The 27,724-nt window shown below is 47.8% G+C and overlaps 1 protein-coding gene across 2 annotated transcripts in view; it reads left to right on the top strand.

Moving 5' to 3' along the window:
* The first annotated feature begins 5,181 nt into the window (after positions 1-5,181).
* The window catches only part of CABP7 (calcium binding protein 7), a 63,310-nt gene continuing 40,767 nt past the window's right edge, over positions 5,182-27,724 (top strand). The window contains exon 1 of one of the 2 annotated variants that reach the window (XM_079957203.1): positions 5,182-6,252. In XM_079957203.1, coding sequence (XP_079813329.1) covers positions 6,141-6,252 — 112 coding nt within the window. In that variant the 5' untranslated portion in view covers positions 5,182-6,140. The remainder of the gene's footprint in view (positions 6,253-27,724) is intronic. The other variant, XM_079957204.1, reaches the window with a different exon arrangement.

The raw sequence follows: 27,724 nt of genomic DNA, 5'->3' as shown, positions 1-27,724 counted from the left end.
CAGTGCAAGGCCGGTCCAGTACCTCAAGGGGCCTTCAGCACAGTACCACTGGCCCCACCTCAACACCACCCCCAGCCCCATGCATGCCTCTTCAGCCAGTGCTATGATCTTCAATTGCATTATTCACATATCCATTCATAAATTGGCGTCTGTTGGCATTATGCCTTTCTCAGGCAAAAGCAATCAGTTCCTGCTCCCGAGGAGGTGACATTCCTTGTGATCTGAGCAGTTCAGCCAATGGCAGTCCCTGGGACTTAACCCAGGCAGGCAGCTGAGCCAATCATCAGCAGAGAATCCACCAACAGGGTCTCCACTAGCCGCCCAGCAAGATGGACAGGGTATAAATAACAATTATTATTATTATTATTATTATTATTATTATTATTAATAAACATCCCACAGCAAATACAGAATTGGCCCAAGCTAAAACAAGTATGTTCCCGGGTCTGGGTTTGCACTTATTCATTTTCGTGTCCACGTTCTGCTTTAAATTTAGATATACCGTATTTTTTGCTCTATAAGACTCAGTTTTTCCCTCCTAAAAAGTAAGGGGAAATGTGTGTGCATCTTATAGGTTTGTTTTGATGTTATAAGACCATGAATATGGTTGCAGGGTTTGGGACTTTTTAGTTTAGAAAAACTGTGAGGCAACATGCTAAAACTTTATAAAATCATGCATGGTGCAGAGAAAATGGATAGAGAAAGTTTTCCTCCTCTAATAACACTAGAACTTGTGGACATCCAATGAGGCTGAACGTTGGAAGATTCGGGACAGATAAAAGGAAGGGCTTATTAACACAGTGCAGAGTTAAACTACAGAACTCATGACAGAGGTGGCGAGGCAGTGTGGTGTAGTGGTTAGTGTGTTGGACAAGGACCTGGGAGACCAGGGTTCAGAATCCCCACTTGGCCATGAAGCTCACTGAGTGATGTTGGGCCAGTCACTGCCTCTCAGCCTAACCTACGTCGCAGGATTGTTGTGGGGATTAGATGAGGAGGAGGAGAACTGTGTTCAGTGGTACCTCAGGTTAAGAACTTAATTTGTTCTGGAGGTCCGTTCTTAACCTGAAACTGTTCTTAACCTGAGGTACCACTTTAGCTAATGGGGCCTCCCACTGCCACCACACCACCAGAGCACGATTTCTATTCTCACCCTGAAGCAAAGTTCTTAACCTGAGGTACTATTTCTGGGTTAGCGGAGCCTGTAACCTGAAGCGTCTGTAACCTGAGGTACCACTGTACAGTGCCTTGACCTCCTTGGAGAAAAAGGTGGGATATAAATACAAAGAAACAAACAAATCTGTCAATGATCACCATGATTCAGGAGACTGAGCTAGACTGCTGCTCTCAGGGGGAAGGGAGGTTGTTGTTCTAGCCACAGTTCTGAAGTAAGATTCAGCTGCCCTTCTGGTCAGCTTCTTTATAAGGGATGGTAGGAGTGCCATCTTGCCCTCTGCCTCCCAATATCTTGGCTGATTGCTGTCCCTGGTTTATCTCGTTCTCCCTCCCGCATCTTGCAACATCTGGTTTGAGTGCAAGCCGCTGGAGTTGTTGTTCTTCTTCAAGGCTCACATCCTTTTCCAGAGTTAAACCTCAGGGAGCAAATGTATCGCAGCACTGATGCATGTGTGTGGATGTAAGCCCATAAGAACGTAAGAAATGCCTAGTGGATCAGACCAATGGCCCATCTAGTCCAGCCTCCTGGTCTCACAGTGGCCAACCAGATGCCTGTGGGAAGCCAGCAAACAGGATCCAAGCACAAGAGCCCTTTCCCCTCCTGTGGTTTGCAGCAACTCTGAAGCATCACTGTCTCGGAGGCAAAGTATGGCCATCATAGCTAGTACCCATTTATGGAGCCTTCCTCTGCATAAATTTGTCCTATTCTCTTTTAAATTCATCCAGGTTGATGGCCAGCACTGCTTCCTGTGGGAGCAAGTTCCATAGCTGCATGAAGAAGGACTTTATTTTATCCTGAATCTCCCAACATTTGTTTAAAGTCCCTGCGTTTAAACTCTGCCTGCCAATTCATTCATAGTACCTGCTAATGTATATTTTGAACTGCTGGTCGTCTGTTGTAAGGCAATTACAGTTTTCAAGTGTGCCATTAATCAAAAGCACAAACACACTCCTGGATTTTGCAGAAGCTGGAGTAAAGTCTTCTCCAACAGTGTGTGTGTGTGTGTGTGTGTGTAAAAGAGAGAGTGAGAGAGAGAAGGTGACCTTGAGCAGTCATCATACAATGGGTGCCCCCCGTTTTCATCTATAAAAAGGCAAAGATATTGTCCTAAAGCCACATCCACAGCTCATCTTTAAAGCCTGCAGCTTCCCCTCAAATAATCCTGGGAACTGTAGTTTGTAAAGGGTGTTAGGCATTGGAGCTCTACAAGGGATGCGCTGTGGTTCTCAGGATTATTGGAGGAAGCCATGCACTTTAAATGTGCTGTGAATGGATGGTGTATGGGTGACCTTGTACCTCTCTAGCCCTAAATCGCACCACATGTCTCTGAAAGTTCTATAAGTTTCCTCACCTCCAGGACCAGCCCTACCATTAAACAAAGTGAGACAGCAGCCTCAGGCAACCAAAGAAGCTGGGAGGGGAGTGGCAGCAGCATCCTGTAGGACAGAATGGGAGTGCCAGGTGGCCTGCCTTGTGTTAGTCTTCTTTCCTCAGATGCTGTGACAATTGCTGTCCCATTACCAGTGGTGAAGCAAGATCATTCATCTGCTGGTCTGGTCAGCTTCAGTACATGGAAATAGCTTTAACAGAGGATTGGACAAATTCATGGAAGCTACTGATGGGTACTAGCCACAATGGCTATTCTCTGCCTCCACCATCAGTGGCAATGATGCTTCAGAGTACCAGCTGCTGGGAACCACCGGAGGGGAGAATTGCTCTTGTGCTCAGGTCCTGCTTAAGGGTTTCCCACAGGGCATCTGCTTGGCCACTGTGAGACCAGGTTGCTGGACTAGACGGGCCATTGGCCTGATCCAACAGGCTCTTCTTATGCAAGGCAGATAGCACCATTTTCTGGGCAGCTCAGGACCTCAACACACACTGGCCAGGCTTGTGCCCCAGGGAGGTCACTTAGGTGCTGCTAACGCAGCAGTTTGACTTCACCCCCAGAGGTACTCTCCACTGTCTCTTGAGACAGATGAATACCAACAACAACAATCATAACTCAGTGATGGAGCATCTGCTTTGCTTGCAGAAGGTCCCAGGTTAAATCCCATGCATTTCCTGGCAGGGCTGGGAGAGACCCCTGTCTGAAATACTGTAGTACCACTACTAATCAGTGTAGACAACTAGATGAACCAATGGCTCTGACTCAGTATAAGGCAGCTCCCTTTGTTTCTGTGTTCCTTTGTTCTGTGCCCCAAGTGGCAAAGCTTTCAGATGCATTGCTATTTCAACAACTATGTTCAAAATCATACAGTATGGAATACCAGTTAGAGTGTCAGGCTAGGAGCCAGGAGACCCAGCTTCTCAAATCCCCGTTCAGCCACATGGGTGACCTCCAGCCACACAGCCGTCATCTTTTGACCTAGCCTACCTTGTTGGGCAGAGGAAATGGAGACAGGAGGGGAAGAAGAACCATGTGCAATGCCTTCAGCTCCTGGAAGGGAAAGTGGGATCTAAATGCAATGAGTGGATAAAAACAACAGGATCCAGAGATGCTGCCTTGGGGTGTCCATCGTTGTGGTCTAGAAGAGATGGGAGGCCTTTCTCATCCCAGCTGGAGACACTTCAGGTTAGGGCCGACATGGCTGGTGCCTGTGCCCACTTTGCATGCGTGGGTCCTGGGTGTTAAGTGCTCTACAGACCAGGGGGCCCAACCCGCAAAGGCCCTTGTGCTGCGGTCTGAATTCTGGGCAAATGAGCACAATGGAGATGGTGTTCTTTGGGTTTTTTTAAGCATTGCTTCTGTTCTTTCTCTCTTCTTAATCCATTCCCATCCCTCCCTACCATTTTGGGCTCCCCCTCTGCAATCAAACGATGGCTCCTTTTCTTTAGGAGATGCAGGGGATTTTAAAATAGATGAAATGCTTGGCCAGCAAAGTGGGAGGCCTTTGAACATGTACTACAAAAGATACAAAAGAGAACAGCAAGACCAAACTGAGTGTGGCTGTCTGCATACAAGGTGTGTGGCTGCCTTGCAAGGAGAAGGCCCTAGATCCAGCCCCCAGCAACTCCATTGGGGCCTCCTGTTAGAAACCCTGGAGAGCTGCTGCCACTTAGTGTACACAATACAGAGCTAGATGGACCCCAGGCCTGGCTCACTATGAGGCAACTGTGTGTGCGTGTGTGTGCGTGCGTGTGTGTGTGTGTAGGGATGTACCGGCACTTTCTGGCTGTTGCCATTTTAAAATTTCCAGGTGGGATCTACAATCATGTACGAGTTTGCCCAATCAAAGATGATTTAGAGCTCTTGTGCAACAAACCTGCTTCCTTAAAAGACCAGACATTTTTGCAGTAAGGGAAGTGACTGGGAAATGCACTGGAAACCGCAGAGTAACATTTGCTTGGTGTAACATTGCCTGACCTCTTCGCAAACAAATCAGGAGTGCTCAATAAACTGGTTCTCCACTGCCCTGTGTGTCTATTGTCTTCCTTTCCCACCCACATAAAGGATGGTTTGAGAGGCCCAAACAGCACCCAGAAGGAACGAAGGGTTCTTTTCATTTATACCTACTGCTTGGCCAGGCTCCAGGTGTTCTTAAGCCAACAGCCTGTGTGTTCCAGGGCTGGGAGGACACACAAAACCCACACTGGTTGTGGGAGGCAGTAGCTGAGCAGCCAGAGCATCTGCCTTGTGTGCGCAGGGTCCGAGGTCCAATATCCCAGTAGGGCTGGGAAAGAGAACTGTGTCACTGTCAATCAGTGTCGACAGTACTGAGCTCGGTATATAAGGCAGCACCCTCTGTTCCGGGGTGTTGTTACTGGGCAGGGGGAAGCTTTCTGCCTTCTGGATGTGGGTGCGGTGTGCTCCCCAAGGGCAGCCAAATGTGCAGTGCTCAAGTGTGGCGTGTGTGAGATGAGGGGTGGGTGGAATCTGAGCAAGGAGGTGAATGTTTCTCACCTGCCCCCACCGCCCGCTCTCTCTCTCCTGCATGTGTCGATCTTTTCCTCCTATTGATTTAGATGTTCCGCCACTCAGATGTTCATTTGGTTGGTAGTGGGGGGAGTCATGTGTGCATTGTACGTGTGCTGGGTGTGTGTGCGCGCATGAGAGGGGGAGACCGAGGGAGCAAGCAAGAGCGGGAAGAAGCCACACAGCTACACCGATTGGAGAGGCAAAGACTGCAAGAGAAAGGGAAATTAAATTAATTTAAAAAAAAATTAGAAAGAGTCTGCCACTCAACTCCTACCGAGGGAAAACTTGCCACTGGGGTGGCACCCTCTCCCCCTCCTCTTCTCCCACCCCCTCCCCATGTGCAACCTCAGGGAGCTGGCCTAGAGCCATGCTGTGCAGCATCTAGCTCCACGAGGTCTTCTGCAGCTGAGTATTTTTTTCCAGGCTCCAGCGAGGAAGGATTGCAGCCTTGCGTTGTGACACGCTCAGAGCCAGCAGCAAAGGGACAAGAGAGTTGCTGGTGAATGGAGAAGAACTGATTCTTCCTCTTCCTCCCCGGTTTCGAGGCTGGGGGTTTAGGAATTGGCTGCGGCGGGTGGCGAGGGGGGTGGGAGGGAGAGGAATCCTTTCGCCCCCGGAATTTTGCCACCTGGTTATTTGGATGCGGACAACAGGAGAAAGTCTCGCTGTGCTGTTCACCTGTGCAGAAGCAGCATCGGAGGCGGTTTTTGGAGAGAGAGAGAGAGCCCTTTCCACCGTGGTCCTAAATCTCTTGGAAGCCAGGGTGGCGAGGCTCCGATTTCAGCCGGAGTCGTCGGGATCTGCCGCGCCAAGGATCTGTTGTGACTAACATAACAACCACTTTAAAAAAAAAAATTAAAAGAGTTGCGGTTTCTGCTGTGGTTGGGGACAAGGAGGGGGCTTCTCTCTTTGGCTCCGGGAAGACCACAGGTAGCCCCTTGGCAGGTGCGAGCCCTGCCTCTCTTTCCTGCGCTGCTGTGTGTCCGGCCAGGTCGCTTCCTATGACATTTGGGATTAAAGTTTGGCTTTCTGAGAGCGGCTGCCACCATGCCTTTCCACCCAGTCACCGCGGCGTTAATGTACCGGGGCATTTATACCATCCCCAATATCCTTGCAACGGAGCAGCATCCTGTTGACATACCTGAAGATGAACTGGAAGGTGAGTCTGTTTTGGGAACAAGCGTTAAACCCCCCCTTCCCCCCAAAAAAAAGACCCGGGTTGCTTTCTTCTCTCTCTCTGGGATGAGAGAAATGGTCCGCAGCGGTGAAAAACAACCAAGGTAGAGATGGTGGCATCTCAGACCCGGGGTATCCTTCGGTGTTGACTTGGGTCTGTGTTGCAGGTAGAGAGGAGAGGGCAGGATGGGACCCGTTTGGGGTTTGTTTGTATGTGTTTTTGGTCCTAGGGATTCCAGCAGTCGAGGAACTGGGGGTAAACCCCGAAATACGCATCAGCCAGAAGGAGATGGCTGGCTGACTGGCGAAGCTATTGTGTGCGCGCGTGTCAGAGATTGTGTGTGTTTTCGCGTATACTGTAGATGTCACTTGGGAGGACAAAGGGCAGGAGGGCGAGGAAAGAGAGGGGTCAGGAAGTGGGTGCAAGCCTGGCCAAGTCCGGATCAGGTCCGAGAAGTGAGGCGGAAACACCAGCAGCCTCAGGACAAGGAAGCTCCCCAACCCCATAAAAAGGGATCTGGTTTGTTGAGGGAAAGGTGGAGGAAGTGGGGTGGTGGAAGGACCAGATCCAGGTGGCTGGGAGGCCGGCAGGTATCCGATGGGGGGTGTCGCAGGTGGGGAGAAAACTTCCGTCCGCCCCCTTTCTCTTCCTCTCCCTCGCTTTTGCACCCACCATCTCTCTCTCTGTGGGAAGGGAGATTTTCTGCAGTCAATGCGTGGTGGTGGAACAGGTAGCGGAGGTGTGCATGGAGGATTTGCTCCGGGCGGCCACGAAGGAGACGGACTCCTCCATGCGTCTCTCTCGCCAGCGAGGCACCCACTCCTGGCTTCATCCTGGAGTTGTAACTTGGGAAGCACGCACGCCAGTAACCCTCCTTCCCCTCCTAGATGCACCTGGGGCTGTGGATGCCCTAATGCAGGTGGGGTGCCCCACCACCACCCGGTCTACCTTGGGCATCACCAAGCCTGACGGCGGTGGCCCCAATGCAGAAAAATGTATGTATGTATGTATGTATGTATGTATGTATGTATGTATGTATTGGGGGGATGGTGGTCTGTGCCTGCTGCACCCGTGAGCTGAGGCTGTGAAGAGGGAATCTCTCAAACCCCCCATCACTTCCTTTCCACAGCTCCCCCCCCCCCCACTCCAAGAGCTCCCGACCGTTCACTGCGCTTCCCCCGATTGAAATTCCGCTCGCCTCTCTTGAAGAATCCAATCTGTTTGGGTTGAAGGCGAAGCGGAGGAGAAGCCTCTCAAGCACCCCCCACTCCACACTCAGTCGCAACCAGCCAGCCCCCATCTCCGCCGCCTTCCCTTCCTTGCCTCAGTCAATCTATCGATTTGCCAAAGTCATCAGAGAGTGGCAGGGCGAGCGGGTTTGTTATTATTATTTTTCTTTTTTAGGAGAGGCTTAATGGAGATTGGCAGTGGGGTAGGGAAAGCGGGGGGAAGGGGGCGAGTGGTCAGAGCTCTTGAGTGTGTGCCGGGGGGGGGGGCAGGGGGCGACTGTTGCTGTGTGTGACTGAGCACGGATCAACAAGTCCCTATCCGAAAAGTAACAAGGTCCTCAAGGAGCTGGCCCTGCTAGACTTATCTCTGTGGGAGGGGCTGTAGTTCAAATGCTTTGACTGCAGAAGATCTCGGGTTCCATCCCCGGTCTCTCCGTGCAGGACTGAGAATGTTGCCCATCTGAAACCCAGGAGAGCAGCTGCCAGTCCGTGTTGGAAATACTGAGCTAGGTGGAACGATGACCTGACTCAGTATAGTGAAGGGCAGTAGCTCTGTGGCAGAGCACCAAGCTTTGCATGCAAAGGATGTCAGGTCAAACCATTGGGTCCATCTAGCTCAGTATTCCCTACACTGGCTGGAAGCAGCTCTCCGGGGTTTCAGAGAAGAGTCCTTTCCAGCCCTCCTGGGACCTTCTGAATGCAAAGCAGCTGCTCTACATCTGAGCTACTGCCCTTCCCCTAGGATGCATCTCATCCTAAGGAGTTGCCTTAAAGATAAGTCAGATCATTGGTCTGTTTAGCTCAGTATTGTCTGCACTGACTGGCAGTGGTTCTCTGGGGTTTCAGTCCTTCCTCTAAAGCTGTTTTCGGACACTACACTGAGGGTGGTTCTTGAACCTCTTTTAGCTTGCTTGTTCACTTAACCCCTGCTGCTTACTCTCAGGGGCAGTTGCTCCCTGGGGTCTCAGGCCATTGACCCTTTTAGCTAGGGAGGCTGAACCAGCAGCCTTCTTCTAATCATGCTCAACCACCAGCTTTTTCATACAGGAGAATGCTAAGGATAGCTACTAGCCATGATGCCTATGTTCTACCTCCACCATGGGAGGCCACCATGCTCCTGAATACCAGGTAGGGAGAATGCTCCTGTGCTTCGGTCCTGATTGTGAGCTTCCCATTGGAGCATCTGGTTGGCCACTGTGAGATCAGGACGCTGGACTAGTTGGGTCATTGGTGTGATCCAGCAAGCCCATCTTATGTTCTTCTGTTTCTCTTGCCTCCCCTAGTGAAAGCTGGGCTGGATTTTTTGGTGCTTCCAGCATCCTTAGAAGCTCCGTTTAGAAAGGGCAGGGGTGGCTTTTTCCTTCCTAGAACTATTATTATTATTATTATTATTAAATTCATATGTCACCCTTCATCCAAAGTTCACAGGGTGTTTCACAACATAAAACACAGAAGTAAAAAAACACACAAACACCCATCTAAAAAGGTGCTCCTGTCCAAGCCGATGTGTTTACAGTATTGCCCGCATAAAACCAAGGTAGGCTGGGTCATCCAGAAACAATGGTTTGCCTTTACTCACTGCTGGGCAATGCATGGAAAGATACTTGCCATTCCAGCAGCCAGAGAGAGGAGAGGACCACTTCCTAGGCAAGCCCCCTTGGCAGACAAGAGCTGCCTGCTGGGACATCACTGCTGTGCTGGATGATATCACTGTGCAGAAACCTGCTCTGAAAGTCCGCTTTGCCATCACGGCTTTCCTCTGCATGTGCCTATAATTGCTAGTAAAAGAGAGAGAGAGAGGAAGCTGCCTTATACTGAGTCAGACCACTGGGCTATGTAGTCCAATATCGTCTACACTTACTGGCAGCAGCTCTTCGGGGTTTCAGGCAGAAACCCATACCCTGAAATTTCAGGGACTGAACCTTTTTGCATGGAAGGAATCTGCTGCACTAAAGGAAGCTAAATCCCAGTGAGTCAAACCATTACTTCATCTAGCTCGGTATTGTCTACACTGGCTTGCAGCAGCTCTCCGGGGTTTCAGATGGGACGTTCCAAGCCCTACCCGGAGATGCCAGGGTTTGAACCTGGGACCTTCAGCATGAAAGGCAGGCCCCCTGCCATAGGAGGGTGTCTTATTCTGAGCCAGACCAGTGGTCCGCCTAGCTCACTATTGTATACCCTGACTAGTTGTGGCTCTCCAGGGTTTCAGATCAGGGAAGTCTTCCTTTCCCAGCCCTGCTTGGAGATTCCTAGGATTAACCTGGGACTTTCTGCATGCAGAAAAGATGCTCTTCCCCTGAACCCACAGCCTGTCCCTACCACAAGGCTCTCCCTGCAAGCAGGGACCTCAGATGCAACAATTTAGATGGTGGAAGAGAACCTCTCACCCTAAGGGAGAGAGTAAAGGTAAAGGGACCCCTGACCATTAGGTCCAGTTGTGACTGACTCTGGGGTTGCGGCGCTCATCTCGTTTTATTGGCTGAGGGAGCTGGCGTACAGCTTCCAGGTCATGTGGCCATCATGACTAAGCTGCTTCTGGCGAACCAGAGCAGTGCACGAAAATGCCGTTTACCTTCCCACCAGAGCGGTACCTATTTATCCACTTGCACTTTGACGTGCTTTCGAACTGCTAGGTTGGCAGGAGCAGGGACCGAGCAATGGGAGCTCACCCCATTGCGGGGATTCAAACCGCCGACCTTCTGATCAGCAAGCCCAAGGCTCAATGGTTTAGACCACAGCACCACCCGCGTTCCCATATGGGAGAGAGTAGAGGGGTGCATTTGGGGACATCCTCAAGGAAGGGTCAAAATCTGCACACTCTGCTGTTGAGGCTGCTCCTCACTGAGATGGCTCCGACTGCAGAGCCTGATATTACTGCCTCACACATGCAGTGGAACAGACGGCAATCCTTGGACACGGCGTGGTGGTATCTGCGCTTCTGATGCAGCAGTCATAAATGGGTCGGCAGGGGCATCCCCAAGACCACCTCTCTCTGTGTGTCACAAGAGCACAATACATCCACTGATCACCTAGTTTGCAGTGGAGGAAGCAGGTAGAAAAGAAGATGGGCCTCCTGTGCCTTTCATAGTTGCGTAAAGGAAAGGGGGATTTCAGCAGGTGTAGCTCGCCATGCCAATGATGATTGCTCAAATGCACTTTGTACTCAACTATTAAAGGAGTGGAGGCAGGATGGAACATTGGAAGATGCCTGTACAAAGGAGAAGAGGAGGTTCCCTTACGCTGAGTGGGGCCATTGCTCCATCTAGCTCATTATTGTCGACACTGACCGGCAGCAGCTCTCCAGGGTTTCAGGCAGGTAATATTCACTGCTTCATCTGGAGATGCCATTGGGGATTGAACCTGAGACCGTCTGCCTGCAAGGCAGGTGCTCTACACTGAGCTACTGTCCTTCTTCAAAAAATAAATTAAGATTCTAGTTCTTATGGTTTTTAAAAAAGATAACTGAATTAAATAGGAATCAGACCATTGGTCCAGCTAGTCCAATATGGTCTGCACTGACTGGAAGCAGCTCTGCAGGGTGTCAGACATGGAATCTCTCCCAGCCCTACTATGGCAGGGATTGAACCTGGGATCTGCTTTGCCACTGGGCTATGGGTTTTCCATGGTGCCTTCCTCGAGGTTTTTCTCCAAACTGTGTTTTTCCATAGCTTGTAGCATCTTTTGACTCGTATTTGATCATCTGAAACATGGGTGCCTATTGATACTGTTCTCCTCCCAGAGCTACAGTTCCCAGAGTCAATTCCTCTTCACAGGGAATTCTGGGAATTGTGGCTCTAGGACAGAATAATGGGGTAGTGTCCTTCTAACAACTTTCAGCACCCTGAGGTCAGCGGTTTGAATCCCCGCGACAGAGTGAGCTCCCGTTGCTCGGTCCCAGCTCCTGCCAACCTAGCAGTTCAAAAGCATGTCAAAGTGCAAGTAGATAAATAGGTACCACTCCGGCGGGAAGGTAAACGGCGTTTCCGTGTGCTGCTTTGGTTTCGCCAGAAGCGCTTTAGTCATGCTGGCCACATGACCCGGAAAAACTGTCTGTGAACGAACGCCAGCTCCCTCGGCCAGTAAAGCAAGATGAGAGCCGCAATCCCAGAGTCATTTGCGACTGGACTTAACTGTCAGGGGTCCTTTACCTTTACCTTTTATGACAGTTTAAAGTGGCATCATAGTGCTTTAAATGTACAGTATGAATGTGGCCCTAACCAGGCAAATCAGGAACCCTTGATGATCAACTGCAAACCATCCAGAGATCTTCCAAGTGCTCCTGGTTGGGGAACACTGGCTGGCAGCAGCTGTCTAGTGCTTCAGTCAGAGAGTCATTCCCAGAGGTGCTGAGGATTGAACCTGGGCCCTTCTGCATGCAAGGCAGGTGCTCCACCACAGAGCCAGGGCACTTTCCTTAGCACACAGGAGCACTGGAAGCTACCTGAAGCAGATAATGGTCCATCTAGCACATCATTGTCTGCCAGCAGTGGTTCTCCAGGGTTTCACAGTGGAGTCTTCCTGGAGATAGTAAGGCTTGGGCTCCTGGGACTTTCTGCATGCAAATCCAGTGCTCTGCCTCCAAGCTACAGTCTTTCCTCCTCCAAGGTCTCTCGAAATTCAGCAGCATGGAATGCAATTCGTCATCGTCCTTAGGGCACATGCATGCAGATGCACCACCACTATGCATGAGCACTAAGGTCCCATGCAGAGGACAGGTTGGAGCTGGTGGCATAAATTCCAAGCTGTCAACATCACTGCAGTGTGTAGGACCGGCGTGCTTTTCTTGTGCACCTTCAACAGCAGCAGCAAAAAGGAACACCTGCTCGTCTTTTGGATTAATGGGAGAAAGACAATTGTAGAATCAAGGAACAGAGAATGTGGAGAAACAGCAGTATTTGGAGCATAGCAATCTGTAATAATACAGCAGGTGGTGAGTTTTAATAGGCAACAAAGAGAAACCCAATTTTGTTTGTGATTTAACGAGAAGCTTCTTAATCGCACTTCTTCTCAAACCAGTACGTGATCTGGTGCGCAGAATACCCTTCGAAATTTGCCTTCCTACGAATTTTGCAGTGCAGTACTCCAACCGATGTGTACTAAAAAAACACATATCTTAGGGAGGAGGCTTGGAAATGTATATATTTGTGGAAGTAACCTACAAAAATACATTAGATCAGAGGACGTAGCTTGCAAAAAAATGTGTATATTAATCAAAAACAGCACGCACACACAAAAGTATTTATTAGAAGACGCTCATTCAAAAATGCTGATGGATTTTCCGTTAGAATTTTTAAAATTATTACTTTGCAATAAAGAAATAAATCGCGAATTGCTGCAGAAATGTGACAGCTGAATGTATGATTGAAACACTGAGAAACCTAAAATGGGCTGATATCTCCATTCCCATGGAGGGGTGAGGAGGAATCCCTTAGGATGAGGCTGGGGGTGTCACATGAGCTTCCATTATTATTATTATTATTATTATTATTATTATTATTATTTTCTGCAAAATGTTGAAGGGCATGAAGACGTACCTTGGAGTTCTCTGCAACAGAGCAGGGACCTGCCTGCACTGCATCTCTCCACCACTTCTTCAGTGCTCGGAAAGAAATAACAAAAAAATTAGCCATCTCAGTAACTGCCTAGGTGAGGCACCCTGTGTAATGCTCAGGTTGCTTCAGAACGATGCAAAGTGTTGGGGTGAAATCTCAGCAAATTGGGGCTGACTCCTCAAGACCTTTCTGGCAGGGATGTTGCCTAGCAGTCGGCTGCTGTGATTTCATTGCGATCTAACGGTGCCATTGATTCGTACAATATAACAGGCCTGGGAAAGTGGTGGTTTTCTCTTCCCAAGCTACATGGATTATGCAACACAGGGGCGAGACTATCTTTCCATCAAAGTGCATCATTGTGCTTTTTACATAATATGGGCAAGGGGGCTATAACCTGGAGAACACAGGAGCTGGTGGCAATGCAGAGCAGATTACAGTTGCTTATCACTGCTGATACGTTTCTGAAGGCAGTCACTCTCGTGGTTCGCGTTGTCATGATAATGATGGAGAAGCTGAGAGTTTTCATAGGTTCAGGACAAGAGACAACCATTTCAAATTCTTTACTGTGTGAGACAGGGTTAGCGTGGGGTAGAGGAAGGCTTCTCAGCCTCGTTTAAAAATCTTGCCCTTGGATATTCGCACTGGAGAACTCAACCCAAAATGCCTGAGAATATGAAACTGCTAAAACAAAGCCTAGCTGGACAGCATTTTGCTGTGGTCATTTTGGAACCTCTCTGGGAAACTGCTGTTGACATTAGCAAAGCTGTGTTCGCAATGTTACCAATGCAATGGAGGTGGGTGGGAGGGAGAGAAGAGGGGGAGAAAATGTGCCTTTGGCGTGCATAGATGGCACATAGAGCCATTACAGTCACACTGTGTGGCATTGAGGAAGGAGTTGTTTGTTATCCACAAACAGGTGTAATGAGGCCGTGATTGTTCATTTTTAAATGAAAAGCAGCTGCTGGGGGCTGCAATTCTGAGCAGATAAGAAGTGTGCTTAACCCTTTCTTTGCAAGCTGTGTTTGCACTTCATCTTCCAGCTAACATCCCACCCCTCACCGCCCTGTGGGCTTGCAAATTCTAGATGTGTGATTACTCAGGGCTTCCCCAGATCGACCTGAGATTTATTTATTTAATCTAGGATTGTGCTGTAACAATCCTGGCTTCATCAGCTAGTGAGCACCAGGGTGACATAACATGCTCTCACCCCGCTCCCACTGTGGTTCATATCCGGCTCTTCAGTTCTAGTTATGCCAAGCCACAGTTTCCCATGACGTTCAACACAAGAAAATGCCGGCAGTGTCTGTTTACAAGCTGAGATCTGAAATCTGGTTCAGACTATGCCATCTTAATCTTGGAGATGTCTGAGGGTGTTAGATTGTAAATCTGGGAGCTGCGATTTTTACAATCCACAGGGCACCCAATATAGTGTCACTCTGGGATATTGTTTGAAGTTGAAATGCCAGCTCTTTGTGGACCAGAGCTGATCAGAGCTTTGATGATGTTGCTGCAGCCAGGCGAGTCCACTGAGAGCCACCACAAAGGAGAGCGTCCAATGATGTAGGAAGGGGATCAATGGAAGGCGATTTGCTGGTGAGGTGTGCCCCACCTTGGAACTGGCTCTGGTGAAAGCAGCAACCATTCCTCATTGTTTTTGTTACCCAACCCCCCCCCCCAAGAGCTGGTAGATTGCCTTCTCAGTCTGGGAGTTCTATTGTTATTTCCACTCCTAACAACCATCGATTCACTTTTTGCATGGCAAGTCCCCTCCCCCCATGTGAAATGAAGACACGGACACATTATTTAAGGTTAATGGGCGTAAAAGGTCACAACTTTATTGATTACAGGAATTGGAAGGTATTGGCCTTAGGCATTGGCTCCTATAGACTACCCGGCATGGAGGGTTATCCACCAATCGTGGGGGTCCTGTTGAAGTACGCCAACTAGGATCCCACGGGTGTCACCACTTGGGGGCGTGCCGGAGGCCCTCACCTCTCTAGGTTTCGGACAAGGCAACGCCCCCCGGAGTCCTTTACTGGACTACCCTTTTTCATTGGGGGAAGGTGATGGCGCTTCCTTCCCCCCCTCATTTGCATAACAATTACCCCTGCCAATGCCTAACTGCCAATACCGAGGAAGTTGTGACGTTTGCTACGAGGTAGGCGAAAAAAACCAAATGGCTGGAAGTGCGCCAAATGGAAAAATTCCTACCAGGCCCCTTGCGGTGACCAACCGGAGTCCATAGCAAGGTCAGAGCTAGCTAAGCCTAAAGGGTGGGTGGGATGGGGAAACCAGCAGCTGGAACGGGGCAAAGAGGGTGGTCCCCAGGCGTGCCGGCCTTAAATGGGCTAGGCCACGCCTCCCCAGCCCGCCGATTGGCGGGCCGGGTCGTAGACACGCCCATGGATTCCCTCGTTCTCGCGGGGGCTGGCATTTAGTGGGGTGAGCCCACAACCCCACCTCCTCTCCAGCTCGGAAGTGGCTTTGGTGGCACACCATACGTTTAAAGCACACAGATTTCCCCCAAAGAAAGGAACTGTAGTATACCCCTCTCAGAGCTACCATTTCTGTTTTACAGTTCTCAGGGTTAAACTCATGCGCTTTAAATGTGCTCTCAATATACAATGTGTATGCAGTCTTCCTCCATGAGGTCTTCTTGGAGTAAACAACTGATGGTGAATCTCTCCCAAAATAACTGTCCAGCCAACTGTGTTTTGACCTTGATGCTTTTATAGAATCATAAAACTGTAGAGTCGGAAGGGAGCCAATGGGTTGTCTAGTCTGACCCCTGCAATACAGGAACCACAGCTGAAGAATCCCTGACAGGCAGTCGTCCAACCTCTGCTTATAAACCTCCAAGGAAGGAGTGTCCACTACGTCCCAAAGGAGTCCATTCCACCGTTCAACAGCTCTCACCATCAGAAAGTTACTCCTAATGTTTAGTTGGAATCTCCATTCTTGCCATTTGAATCCATCGGTTTGGGTTCTTCCCTCTGGAGCAGCAGGAAACAAGCCTGCTCCAACTTCCATGGGACAGCCGATCAGATATTTGAAGGTGGCTATCCTATCACCTCTCAGTCTTCTCCTCTTCAAGCTAAACATACTCAACGCCCTCAACTATAATAATAATTTATTATTTATACCCCACCCATCTGACTGGGTTTCCCCCAGCCACTCTGGGTGGCTCCCAACAGAATATTAAAAATGCAATAAAACATCAAACATTAAAAGCTTCCCTAAACAGGGCTGCCTTCAGATATCTTCTAAAAGTCAGATAGTTGTTTATTTCCTTGACATCTGATGGGAGGGTGTTCCACAGGGTGGGCGCCACTACTGAGAAGGCCCTCTGCCTGGTTCCCTGTAACCTCACTTCTCGCAGTGAGGGAACTGCCAGAAGGCCCTCGGAGCTGGACCTCCGTGTCCAGGCTGAACGATGGGGGTGGAGACGGTCCTTTACTGGGCCAAGGCCATTTAGGGCTTTAAAGGTCAGCACCAACACTTGGATTTGTGCTCGGAAGGGTACTGGGAGCCAATGTAGGTCTTTCAGGACTGGTGTTTTATGGTCTTGGTGACCACTCCCAGTCACCAGTCTAGCTGCTGCATTCTGTAGTTTCCAGGTCATCTTCACAGGTAGCCCCACGTAGAGCACATTGCAGTAGTCCAAGTGGGAGATAACCAGAGCATGCACCACTCTGGTGAGACAGTCCACGGGCAGGTAGGCTCTCAGCCTGCATACCAGATGGAGCTGGTAGACAGCTGCCCTGGACACAGAATTGACCTGCACCTCCATGGACAGCTGTGAGTCCAAAATGACTCCCCGGCTGCACACCTGGTCCTTCAGGGGCACAGTTAACCCATTCAGGACCAGTTGAGTCCCTTCAACTGTTCCTAATGAGGCTTGGCTTCCAGTGTCTTGATCAATCCTCTGCACACCTTCCAGCTTGTCAATCTCATCCTTCAACTATGGTGCCCAGAACTGGACACAGGTGGGCAAAATAGAGTGGTACTATTAATTCCCTTGATCTGGACACTCGACTTCTGTTGAGTTAGCCTAGAATGGCATTAGCTTTTTTTTGCTGCTGCATCACACTGTTGACTCACTATGAGAACAGATGTTCTCAGCTTCATTTCACATAGTGACCATTTTGAACCTTGTAGCATTGTTAGTGGGAACCCCTGAAATTTTGCCTGCTTTGCAAATCTGTGCTATTATTTGACCAGTCTCCTTTCAGCTCCTCCTGCCCGCAGGGAGACATTCAGCAGGAGCTCAGCTCTTTAAAAGATGGTAGCAGGCGGGTGAAATGGCTGGTGGTTTGCTGCCCCTGGTTTGCATAATGAAGCTTTTGGGAGCCTGGCCAAGGCTTCCTGTTTTATTTATTTTATGAAATTTATACATTGCTTCATTGTAAAAAAAAAAAAACACACAAAAATGCCTCAGAGTGGCTTACAAAAGATAAAACAGTAAAATCAATTGGGGGTGGGATACAACCTTGTTGTTGTTGTTTAGTCGTTTAGTCGTGTCCGACTCCTCATGATCCCATGGACCAGAGCATGCCAGGCACTCCTGTCTTCCACTGCCTCCCGCAGTTTGGTCAAACTCATGCTGGTAGCTTCGAGAACACTGTCCAACCATCTTGTCCTCTGTTGTCCCCTTCTCCTTGTGCCCTCCATCTTTCCCAACATCAGGGTCTTTTCCAGGGAGTCTTCTCTTCTCATGAGCTGGCCAAAGTATTGGGGCCTCAGCTTCAGGATCTGTCCTTCCAGTGAGCACTCAGGGCTGATTTCCTTCAGAATGGAGAGGTTTGATCTTCTTGCAGTCCCTGGGACTCTCAAGAGTCTCCTCCAGCACCATAATTCAAAAGCATCAATTCTTTGGCGATCAGTCTTCTTTATGGTCCAGCTCTCACTTCCATACATCACTACTGGGAAAACCATAGCTTTAACTATATGGACCTTTCTTGGCAAGGTGATGTCTCTACTTAAAACATACAAAAGTTGAACTAGTAAAACAGATTAGAATTGCCCCAGCTTTCTAAGCATCTTGGCTGCAGACAGCGTGAGTTTTGGAGCCTTTGCTCTCCCCCACCCCCTACAAACACTATGCCATGGGTCAGCAAACTTTTTCAGCAGGGGGCCAGTCCACTGTCCCTCAGACCTTGTGGGGGGCTGGCCTATATTTTGAGGGGGGAAATGAACGAATTCCTATGCCCCACAAATAACCCAGAGATGCATCTTAAATAAAAGCACACATTCTACTCATGTAAAAACACGCTGATTCCCGGACCATCCGCGGGCCGGATTGAGAAGGCGATTGGGCCAGATCCGGCCCCCGGGCCTTAGTTTGCTGACCCCTGCACTATGCCCTTTTCCAAACAGATTGCTGGTTATAGCATACACTCCAGGTGTCCTCATTGAGAGAGGGCATCCCCTCTTCCTGGTTCCCTGTTTCCAAATAAATCACGATTATTCCCTGGGAGGTTGTTTTGAGCACATGCCAAATGTTGTTTATTTGCCGACGGAGGCCATGTTTTTGAAGACCAGTTGCTGAAAACTGCAAGAGGAGAGAGAGAGTCCCTGTGCAGGATTGGAAGAAGTTTAAAGACTATTTGCAGAAATATTGTAAAATTAATGAATGTTAGAATGATGTTGGACAGAAATTAAGTGGTTTCCAGCTGTAATGCTTAAGAGATATGGAAAATAAGGTTTTGAAATAAGTAAAAACTAATGGTGAGGATTTGCTGAACTAATAATTTGAATTGGAATATAAGAAAGGGAGGTATGAGGAGGTCTGGAAAATAAGTTAAAAGCAAATAAGTAAATGGAAATTCTATGTGTTTTTAGTTGTTTTTATTTTTGTATTTTTGTTGTTTCTTTTCTTTTTGTTTTACATTGTATTATTCTTGAAAACTTCAATAAATATCCTATAAAAAAAGAGAGGGAGAGTGCCTTTGCAGTCCGGTCCTGCTTGCAGGTTTCCCACAGCATCTTGCTGGCCACTGTGAGAACAGGATGCTGGACTAGATGGGCCCCCATTGGCCTGATCCAGCACCGTCCTTTTCAGTTCTTAATGCTTCTTAGTATCAGCTGCTGGAGACTGCGGGAGGGGAAAGTGCTCTTGCATTTGGGTCCTGCTTTGGAGCACCTGGGTGGCCACTGTGAAGACTAGATACTGAGCAGGATGGGACCTTGGCCTGATCCAGCAGGCAGAATGGAAATCTGAGAAGAATGGAACAGCAGGTTTCTTGAAAGGGGATGTTCCGCACTGGGTTCTGAAGCAGGGCGTGCAAATTAGTCACCCCTAACATAAAGTTTCGTCTCACAATGGATCTGGATGTGCTTTTCACAGAACAGCTGCAGCTCGGAACATATTCAGCTACATTTATTATCTGGAGTGGGCTGGAAAAAAGGTTCAGGCACACGGCACCCTGTCTGTCTGTCTGTCTGTCTGTCTGTGCTCGTTCCTGCAAAGAAACTTTTTTTTAATTTAAAAAAAATGTGTCTTCAAAGATGGGGACAAGGGGTATCATAGGGAAAGGGGTTTGTTCTTTTGAAGTAACAATTGGCATATTTGAATGCTGGAAATTGCTTTTGTGAAGTGCTCACTGGAAGGACAGATCCTGAAGCTGAGACTCCAATACTTTGGCCACCTCATGAGAAGAGAAGACTCCCTGGAAAAGACCCTGATGTTGGGAAAGATGGAGGGCACAAGGAGAAGGGGATGACAGAGGACAAGATGGTTGGACAGTGTTCTCGAAGCTACAAACATGAGTCTGACCAAACTGCGGGAGGCAGTGGAAGACAGGAGTGCCTGGCCTGCTCTGGTCCATGGAGTCACGAAGAGTCGGACATGACAACAGTCGGTTAGTGTGTGGTGCGGATAACTCCAAGGTCACAGGATCAATCCCCATATGGGGCAGCTGCATATTCCTACATTGCACGAGATTGGACTAGATGATCCTCAGGGTCCCTTCCAATTCTATGATTCTATTAAATAACTTGATACGAATAAGATTTTGCTTTGCTGGTAGCAGCAGCTATTTTTATTTATTTGTTGCATAACATCTGTACACCACTCAATAGTTGTTGTTGTTTTTAAACACCCCTCCAAGTGGTTTACGAAAAAGGTAAGACAATAAAAATATCAATAAGAAAAAATAACAACAATGATTTAAGACTTAAGTTAAAATAACAATAAACTAAAAAAAAAACCTCACATCAATGTGCTAAACATCTGAGTATGCTTGTCTAAACAAAGATGGTTTTAGCAGGCACTGAAAAGAGACCAGTGCAGGCACTGATGCCTGATGTCAATTGGCCAGGAGGCTTGAAAGTCCTGGGTTCAAGTCTCCCTCTGTTGGGCTGCTTGGTACAAAATAGCATGTTCATCACAAAGAAAGGCAGGGAAAATAATCCCACAAATGAGAATCTTATACAGAGAAGTGTGGAGAGGGCAGGACTATAGCTTAGGGGGAAAGCATCCATCTTGAATGCAGAAAGTATGAGGTTCAATTCCTGGTGTCTCCAGAAAGGGCTGGGAGACAGTCTTGCTTGAAACCATGGACAGATTCTGCCAGTCAACACTGAACTAGATGAACCAGTGGTCTGACCTGGAGTAAGGCAGCTTCCTATGTTAAAAATTGTGTTTGTATCTTGTATCTTATTCTTTGCACTACCCTGAGCTTTTGGGATGATGGCGGCATAGGTGCCAACTCCCTGATCGCCTGGGTGCCCGAGCACCCACAAAATTCCCCATGAAGGGGCCGGGCACCCACAAATTTTGGTGCCAGGGCCATGCACACTGCATGGCACCCACAGCCCTGGGCACCCACAGTTGCAGGGCCAAGTTGGCACTCCTGACGGACAGTATATAAATTTAAGAAATACATTAAAATACAGGGTTGAGTTTAGATTAGTCTCACTCAGAGCAGTCCCACTGAAATCAATTGGCCTCACTTAAGACCTCTTGGTTTATGTAAGTCACTAAAGGACCACAGCTCAGTGGTAGAGCACCTGCTTTGCATGCAGAAAGTCCCAAGCTGACATCTCCAAGTAGGTCTAGGAAGGACACTTACCCGGACAGCTGCTGCCAGTCAGTGTAGGCAATACTAATCTAAGTGAACCAGCAATCTGACTCAGCATAAGGCACCTTCTTATGTTCCAATGTGCAAGCATGGCTACAATGCAATCTTAACCATGTCTGCTCAGAAGTACATCCCATTTGAATTCAGTGGGGTTACTTGCAGGTAATAGGGACGCAGGTGGCACTGTGGGTTAAACCACAGAGCCTAGGACTTGCCGATCAGAAGGTCGATGGTTTGAATCCCCACGACGGGGTGAGCTCCCGTTGCTCAGTTCCTGCTCCTGCCAACCTAGCAGTTCAAAAGCACGTCAAAGTGCAAGTAGATAAATAGGTACCGCTCCAGCGGGAAGGTAAACGGTGTTTCTGTGTGCTGCTCTGGTTTGCCAGAAGCAGCTTAGTCATGCTGGCCACATGACCCGGAAGCTGTACGCCAGCTCCCACGGCCAATAAAGCGAGATGAGCGCTGCAACCCCAGAGTCGGTCACAACTGGACCTAATGGTCAAGGGCCCCTTTACCTTTTAATCGGATCCTTAGCCTGCATCCAATTTACCGAGGAGAATTTAGAAGAGGTCTTTTGGAAATAAATCCCTCCTTCTCTTCTCCATGACCCACACCATGTTCGTACCTTCTGGGGGGTGATGCTACTTTGACCTAGGGATTCCTGTCTGAGAAACCTCACTGCTCTACATCCACATCATGCCTGGTGCGTAAAGAAAATGAATTTGCATTTCCCTGGTCCTCCTGGGGTGATTTACAGCTCTGGACACTGCAGGAGATAAGGGTAGATCAAAGTCCAATGCATCGCAGCCCAGGTAAATAGAAATCGAGCACAGCTGGTAATCGAGATGGAATTCTAGTTCTCTTTGCAGGAAAGGACATATGTAGGTCTGGGCTGAGATGCTCAATGGAAATGATTGTTATTCAGAAAGAAAAAAATTGCACTAGGCCAGTGTTTGTCAGCCCGATACCCTCCAGGTGTTTTGGGAGGCAACCTCCGTCAGCCCCAGCCAAATAAATGGTCATGCTGATGGGTCCAAAATATCTTGTTCCCCCATACTGTGTAATATCTACCATATTTTTTGCTCTATAAGACTCACTTTTTCTCTCCTAAAAAGTAAGGGGAAATGTGTTTGCGTCTTATGGAGCGAATGCAGGCTACGCAGCTATCCCAGAAGCCAGAACAGCAAGAGGGATTGTTGCTTTCACTGTGCAGTGATCCCTCTTGCTGTTCTGGCTTCTGAGATTCAAAATATTTTTTTTCCTTGTTTTCCTCCTCCAAAAACTAGGTGCGTCTTATGGTCTGGTGCATCTTATAGAGCAAAAAATACGGTATATTAATCCTCCGGGAACTGACATCCAGGGATTTGGAGCCTAAGAACAATAAGAAGAGCCTGCAAGATCAGGCCAATAGCCCATCTAGTCCAGCATCTGGTCAACCAGATGCCCCCAAAGGGAAACTCGCTAGCAGGACCTGGGAGCAACATCACCTTGCACCTTCTGTGGCTTCCAGAAACTGGCATTTAGAAGCATTACTGCCTCAACTGTGCAAGGAGAGCAAAGTCATTGTGGCTAGCAGCCCTTGAGAGCCTTACATGAATTTGTTTAATCCTATTTGAAAGCCATCCAAGTGGGTGGTCCCCACCGCCTCCTGTGGCAGTGAGTTCCGTAGTTTAACTATGCATTGGATGAAGAAATCCTTTCTTTTAGCTGTCCCGAATCTTCTAACATTCAGCCTCGTGAGATGTCCATGAGGTTTAGTGTTTAAGAGTGGGGCAGAAAGGTGAGAACATGAAAGCACTATACAGTCGTATCTTGGATCCCAAATGCCTTTTGGCTCCCGAACGCCGCAAACCCGGAAGTGGGTGTTCCAGTTTGCAAACGTTCTTTGGAACCCAAACTTCTGACGTGGGTTCCACGGCTTCCAATTGGCTGCAGGAGCTTCCTGCAGCCAATCGGAAGCCGCGCCTCGGTTTCTGAACATTTTGGAAATCAAACGGACTTCCGGAATGGATTCCGTTTGACTTCCAAGGTACCACTGTACTGGCCGCCTGTCAGTTGTCCAGAATTGGTGTTATTTAGAAGCGCCAGTTGCTTGACCCTCACAAGCAATTGAGCTGCAGCATCTGAGCCATCTTCAAGGACAGCCCCACGGAGATTGCACTGCGGCAGTCTAGCCTGCATGTGACCAGGACACATGCAACTGTGGCAAGGTCCATCTTCTTTAAAAGAGGTTTAAACAGCTGACAAGTCAGCCTCAGTGGATAAAAGGGTTTTATTGTGGCCGCAAGAGGCAAAAATAAAATAAAATTGTAGCAATCTCTGTGGTGGTGCCCAGGGGAATTGTGCAATTACACCAGGAGTAAACTTATGGACTGCAATGTAGCTGCTTTTTTTTTTTTTTGATGCAAAACAACCAAATAGAAGCTTTGGGCTGCAAAAAAGAAACAAAGGAGGGAAGAGATTTCTGGAGACCCAGAGGGCAGAGGGAGCTTCAACTGATCTTCACTGGAGACGCCTCGGGCGGCGTTTGGAGAATGGAAGAAAACGCCCTCAGCATAGCAAAATGTTTGTAGCTGGAGGGGAGAGGAGGAGAAAATATCTTCCCATAAATGCAATCTTTTCTCCTCTGCTTTTTCTTATTATGTTTAGAGGGCTCTGTTTATATTTATTGAGTGAGCTGTCAAAGCTTCTCCACCGGCTGCTGTGAATCAGAGCTCAGCTGGTGCACCCCGGTGCCTTCGGATCTAGGCCCAAAGAGGAGGCAGCTGCCATAAATGGGGGATGAGGATGTGTCTGGCATCTCCACTAGGAATGATAGCAGTGGGAAGAGAGTGCCAACCTCACTAAAGAGGCACTGGGGGGGAGAACCATAGCTCAGTGGTTAGAGCACCTGCCTTGCTTTTAGAAGGTCCCAGGTGCTACTCTTGACATCTCCAGGTAAGGTTTGGAGAGTTTCCTGACATCAACCCTGCCTGAAACTCTAATTAATTACTTGTTTTAATTTTATTCTGCAAACCACCCTGAGATCTTATGATACAGAAGAGTATATAAATATAATTAACATCAACAACAATAATAGCAACCCTGTAGAGCTGCTGCCAGAACAATGTCCTGACTCAGTCTATACCAACTTCCTACATTCCTATTTAATTCAGTCCTTTAAAAAAAAGAAGAACAATGAGGACTAGAACCTTAATCTATGTTTAGGAAAAGAGTCATAACTCAGCCATAGAGCCTCTGCTTTGCGTGCAGAAGGTTCCAAGTTCAATCACTGACATCTCCAGGTTAAGCTGAAAAAGAAGTCCCACCTGAAACCCTGGGCAGCTGCTGCCAGTCAGTGCTGGCAATACTGAGCTAGGTGGACCAAGGAGTGACTCGGCATGAGGCAGTTTCCTGTGTTCCCTTTCCTTTTGCCAAATGAACCAGTCATTGGTTAGCAAGCTGATGGGGCCTCGATGAAATCTGTGTCTTGCCTTCCCACCCGTTAAAACCAACATCACCCCCTCTACAGCCTTCTAAAAACTGTATCTAAAAACTGGGGTTATACAGTGGTACCTCGGGTTACATACGCTTCAGGTTACATATGCTTCAGGTTACAGATTCCACTAACCCATAAATAGTACCTCAGGTTAAGAACTTTGCTTCAGGATGGGAACAGAAATTGTGTGGCGGCAGTGGGAGGCCCCATTAGCTAAAGTGGTGCTTCAGGTTGAAAACAGTTTCAGGTTAAGAACGGACCTCTGGAACGAATTAAGTACGTAACCAGAGGTACCACTGTATACAAAAGCGCAGGGGGCCAGCCCTCCCTCCTCCTGCAAGCCCTGTCTTATGCATGGACTTCACTTTGCTTTTCCTGCTGTGCAGGCTGATTGAGACCTGGACAATTTGGGGTCTGCTTCAGATGAGTTCAGAGGAACTTAATGGCTTGTGTTACTCTTTGGGCCTACAGGGAAGAAGTTTCTGGCTTCTACATTTGCAGTGCAATCCCAGTTTAAGAACTGCTGCATTTGATATAAAACAGCGTGGTTCCCCCCCACACACACACACTTCAAGGGCCGCCAAATTTGCTCTGTCTGTCTCTGAAGTTTCCGTACATACTGAGGGAATTCCTGGCAGCAAAGGGACATTGCTCTCTTGGGATTCATTATTCCTCCCTTATCAGTTCCATTGAATTACCAGGGTGAACAGGATCCACACCACAGGTGGTGGAGACATCTGGAATCTAGATCAGAGAGAGATTCCAATGCCCATTAGCCCCAAGGAAGCATGATCCAATGGTCAGAGATAATGTTTGTGTTAGTTAGTTAGTTAGTTAGTTAGTTAGTTAACAGAATTTATATCCCACTTGATTGTAATGTAACCTCTAAGCAGTTTACAGGAAATATTAAAATTAAAAGGTGTTGTTGTTGTTTAGTCATTTAGTTGTGTCTGACTCTTCGTGACCCCATGGACCAAAGCACGCCAGGCATTCCTGTCTTCCACTGCCTCCCGCACTTTGGTCAAACTCATGTTAGTAGCTTCGAGAACACTGTCCAACCATCTTGTCCTCTGTTGTCCCCTTCTCCTTGTGCCCTCCATCTTTCCCAACATCAGGGTCTTTTCCAGGGAGTCTTCTCTTCTCATGAGCTGGCCAAAGTATTGGGGCCTCAGCTTCAGGATCTGTCCTTCCAGTGAGCACTCAGGGCTGATTTCCTTCAGAATGGAGAGGTTTGATCTTCTTGCAGTCCCTGGGACTCTCAAGAGTCTCCTCCAGCACCATAATTCAAAAGCATCAATTCTTCGACAATCAGCCTTCTTTATGGTCCAGCTCTCAATTCCATACATCACTATTGGGAAAACCATAGCTTTAACTATATGGACCTTTGTTGGCAAGGTGATGGCTCTGCTTTTTAAGATGCTGTCTAGGTTTGTCGTCGCTTTAAAAGTACTTTCCCCAAAAAACCAGAGTCCTTTCTGTTGGGGATAATTCAGACTGAAATTCCCAGGTGTCAAAAAAGGTTATGTATGTATGTATGCTACTGTGGCCTATGTTTTGTTAGCTCAAAAAAGGAAAATGAGTGAGGTCCTAACTAAAGAAGAATGGCAACTTTTGACAGAATATGCACAACTCACAGACTTAACTTATAGAATAAGAGAACAAGAAGAACATACGTGTAAAGAAGACTGGAAAATGTTTATTGAATATATGGGAAATAATTGTGTACAGCTGAAAATGCTGGCAGCATTAAAATAAATTCAACAGTGTAAACAAGTTTTGATGGATGCAATAATGGAATGCTGAATGGTATAGTTTTTGTAAAATATGCAAGGATTTATGATACGTAAAATGAACCATGAAAAGAAAAGAAGTCATTGATATTTTAAGGATGTAAAATGAGTATTTTAAATTGTAAAACAGAAAACTTAATAAAATTATATCCACAAAAAAAGGAAATGTTAAAATTAGCAGTAAAAAGAGTTTAAAACAATTCAAAACGTTTAAAAATATAAAAATTAACAGTAAAGGAGCTTAAGCCACATCAGCACCTATGTTTCTGGATAGGCTAGCCTAAACAGAATCGTTTCAGGCAAACTCTGAAGGTGCCCCTCTGATATCAATGTGCAGGGAGTTCTGAAATGTGGGTTCTGCCACACTAAAAGACCCGCAAGTAAACTGGTCCCAAGCCATTAAGGGCTTTATATACTAAGAGTTGGGGTCCCTTCCAACTCTACAATTCTATCATTCCTTCAGGGGCAGCACAACTCTGCCCAGGACAGGTAATTAACCAACTGAGGATGGGAGTTGTATTCCAGCTACACCTGGAAGGGTACAGTTTCCCATCTCTGTTTTAACTGAAGCCACAGACCATGATCTGTAGGTGAGTATCCGCTGGACCAAGCCAAGATTGTGTCATACTTCAGGCATCAGACCTATTTCCACCATAACCTCTTGTGTCTCGCAGTAATGCCATTACTCCATTGAACGATGGAACTCACACCTGTAGGAAGCAGTGACAGCCACCAACTTGGGTGGCTTAAAAAGAGGACTGGACAGTTTCATGGAGGAGAGGGCTATCGATGGCTACTAGCCATCATGGCTATGCTCTGCCTCCACAGTCAGAGGCAGAAATGTTTCTGAAAACCAGTTGTTGAAAGACACCAGAGGGGAGACAGGAACCACAAGCTGTGTGTGATGGGCGGGTGCCAGCGTTTGCTCAGGTGGAGGATGAGAAGGGGCTGAGAAACAGATCGTCAGGTCTGCTGCCTGCTCCCTGGCTCAGCAACTTAGATTGGGTTGCCATATGTCCAGAAAACACTGAAATGTCCAGCAGCCCAACAACTTCTGTGCTTGGATCATGAAATATGGCAACCCTAACTTTAGAGCAAAGATGGAGAACCTGCAACCTTCCAGATGTGTGTGTGTGTGTGTTTGAATTTATTTTTATTTTTTTATTTTGAGTTTTACAAACAATAACAATGAAAGAAATGAAATACAAACATCATATCCCTTTTTACTTTCCTCTGCCTCCCCCTTTTGTGGATCTTTATGTTTTAATTTTCACTCTGCATCTCATCACTAACTTCAATTATTATACTGTAAGTCCTTAATCAA

The sequence above is a fragment of the Podarcis cretensis genome (assembly GCF_951804945.1).
Source record: "Podarcis cretensis genome assembly, chromosome: 16".
Taxonomy (NCBI): Eukaryota; Metazoa; Chordata; class Lepidosauria; order Squamata; family Lacertidae; genus Podarcis; species Podarcis cretensis.
This window is presented reverse-complemented; position numbering and strand designations above follow the sequence as displayed.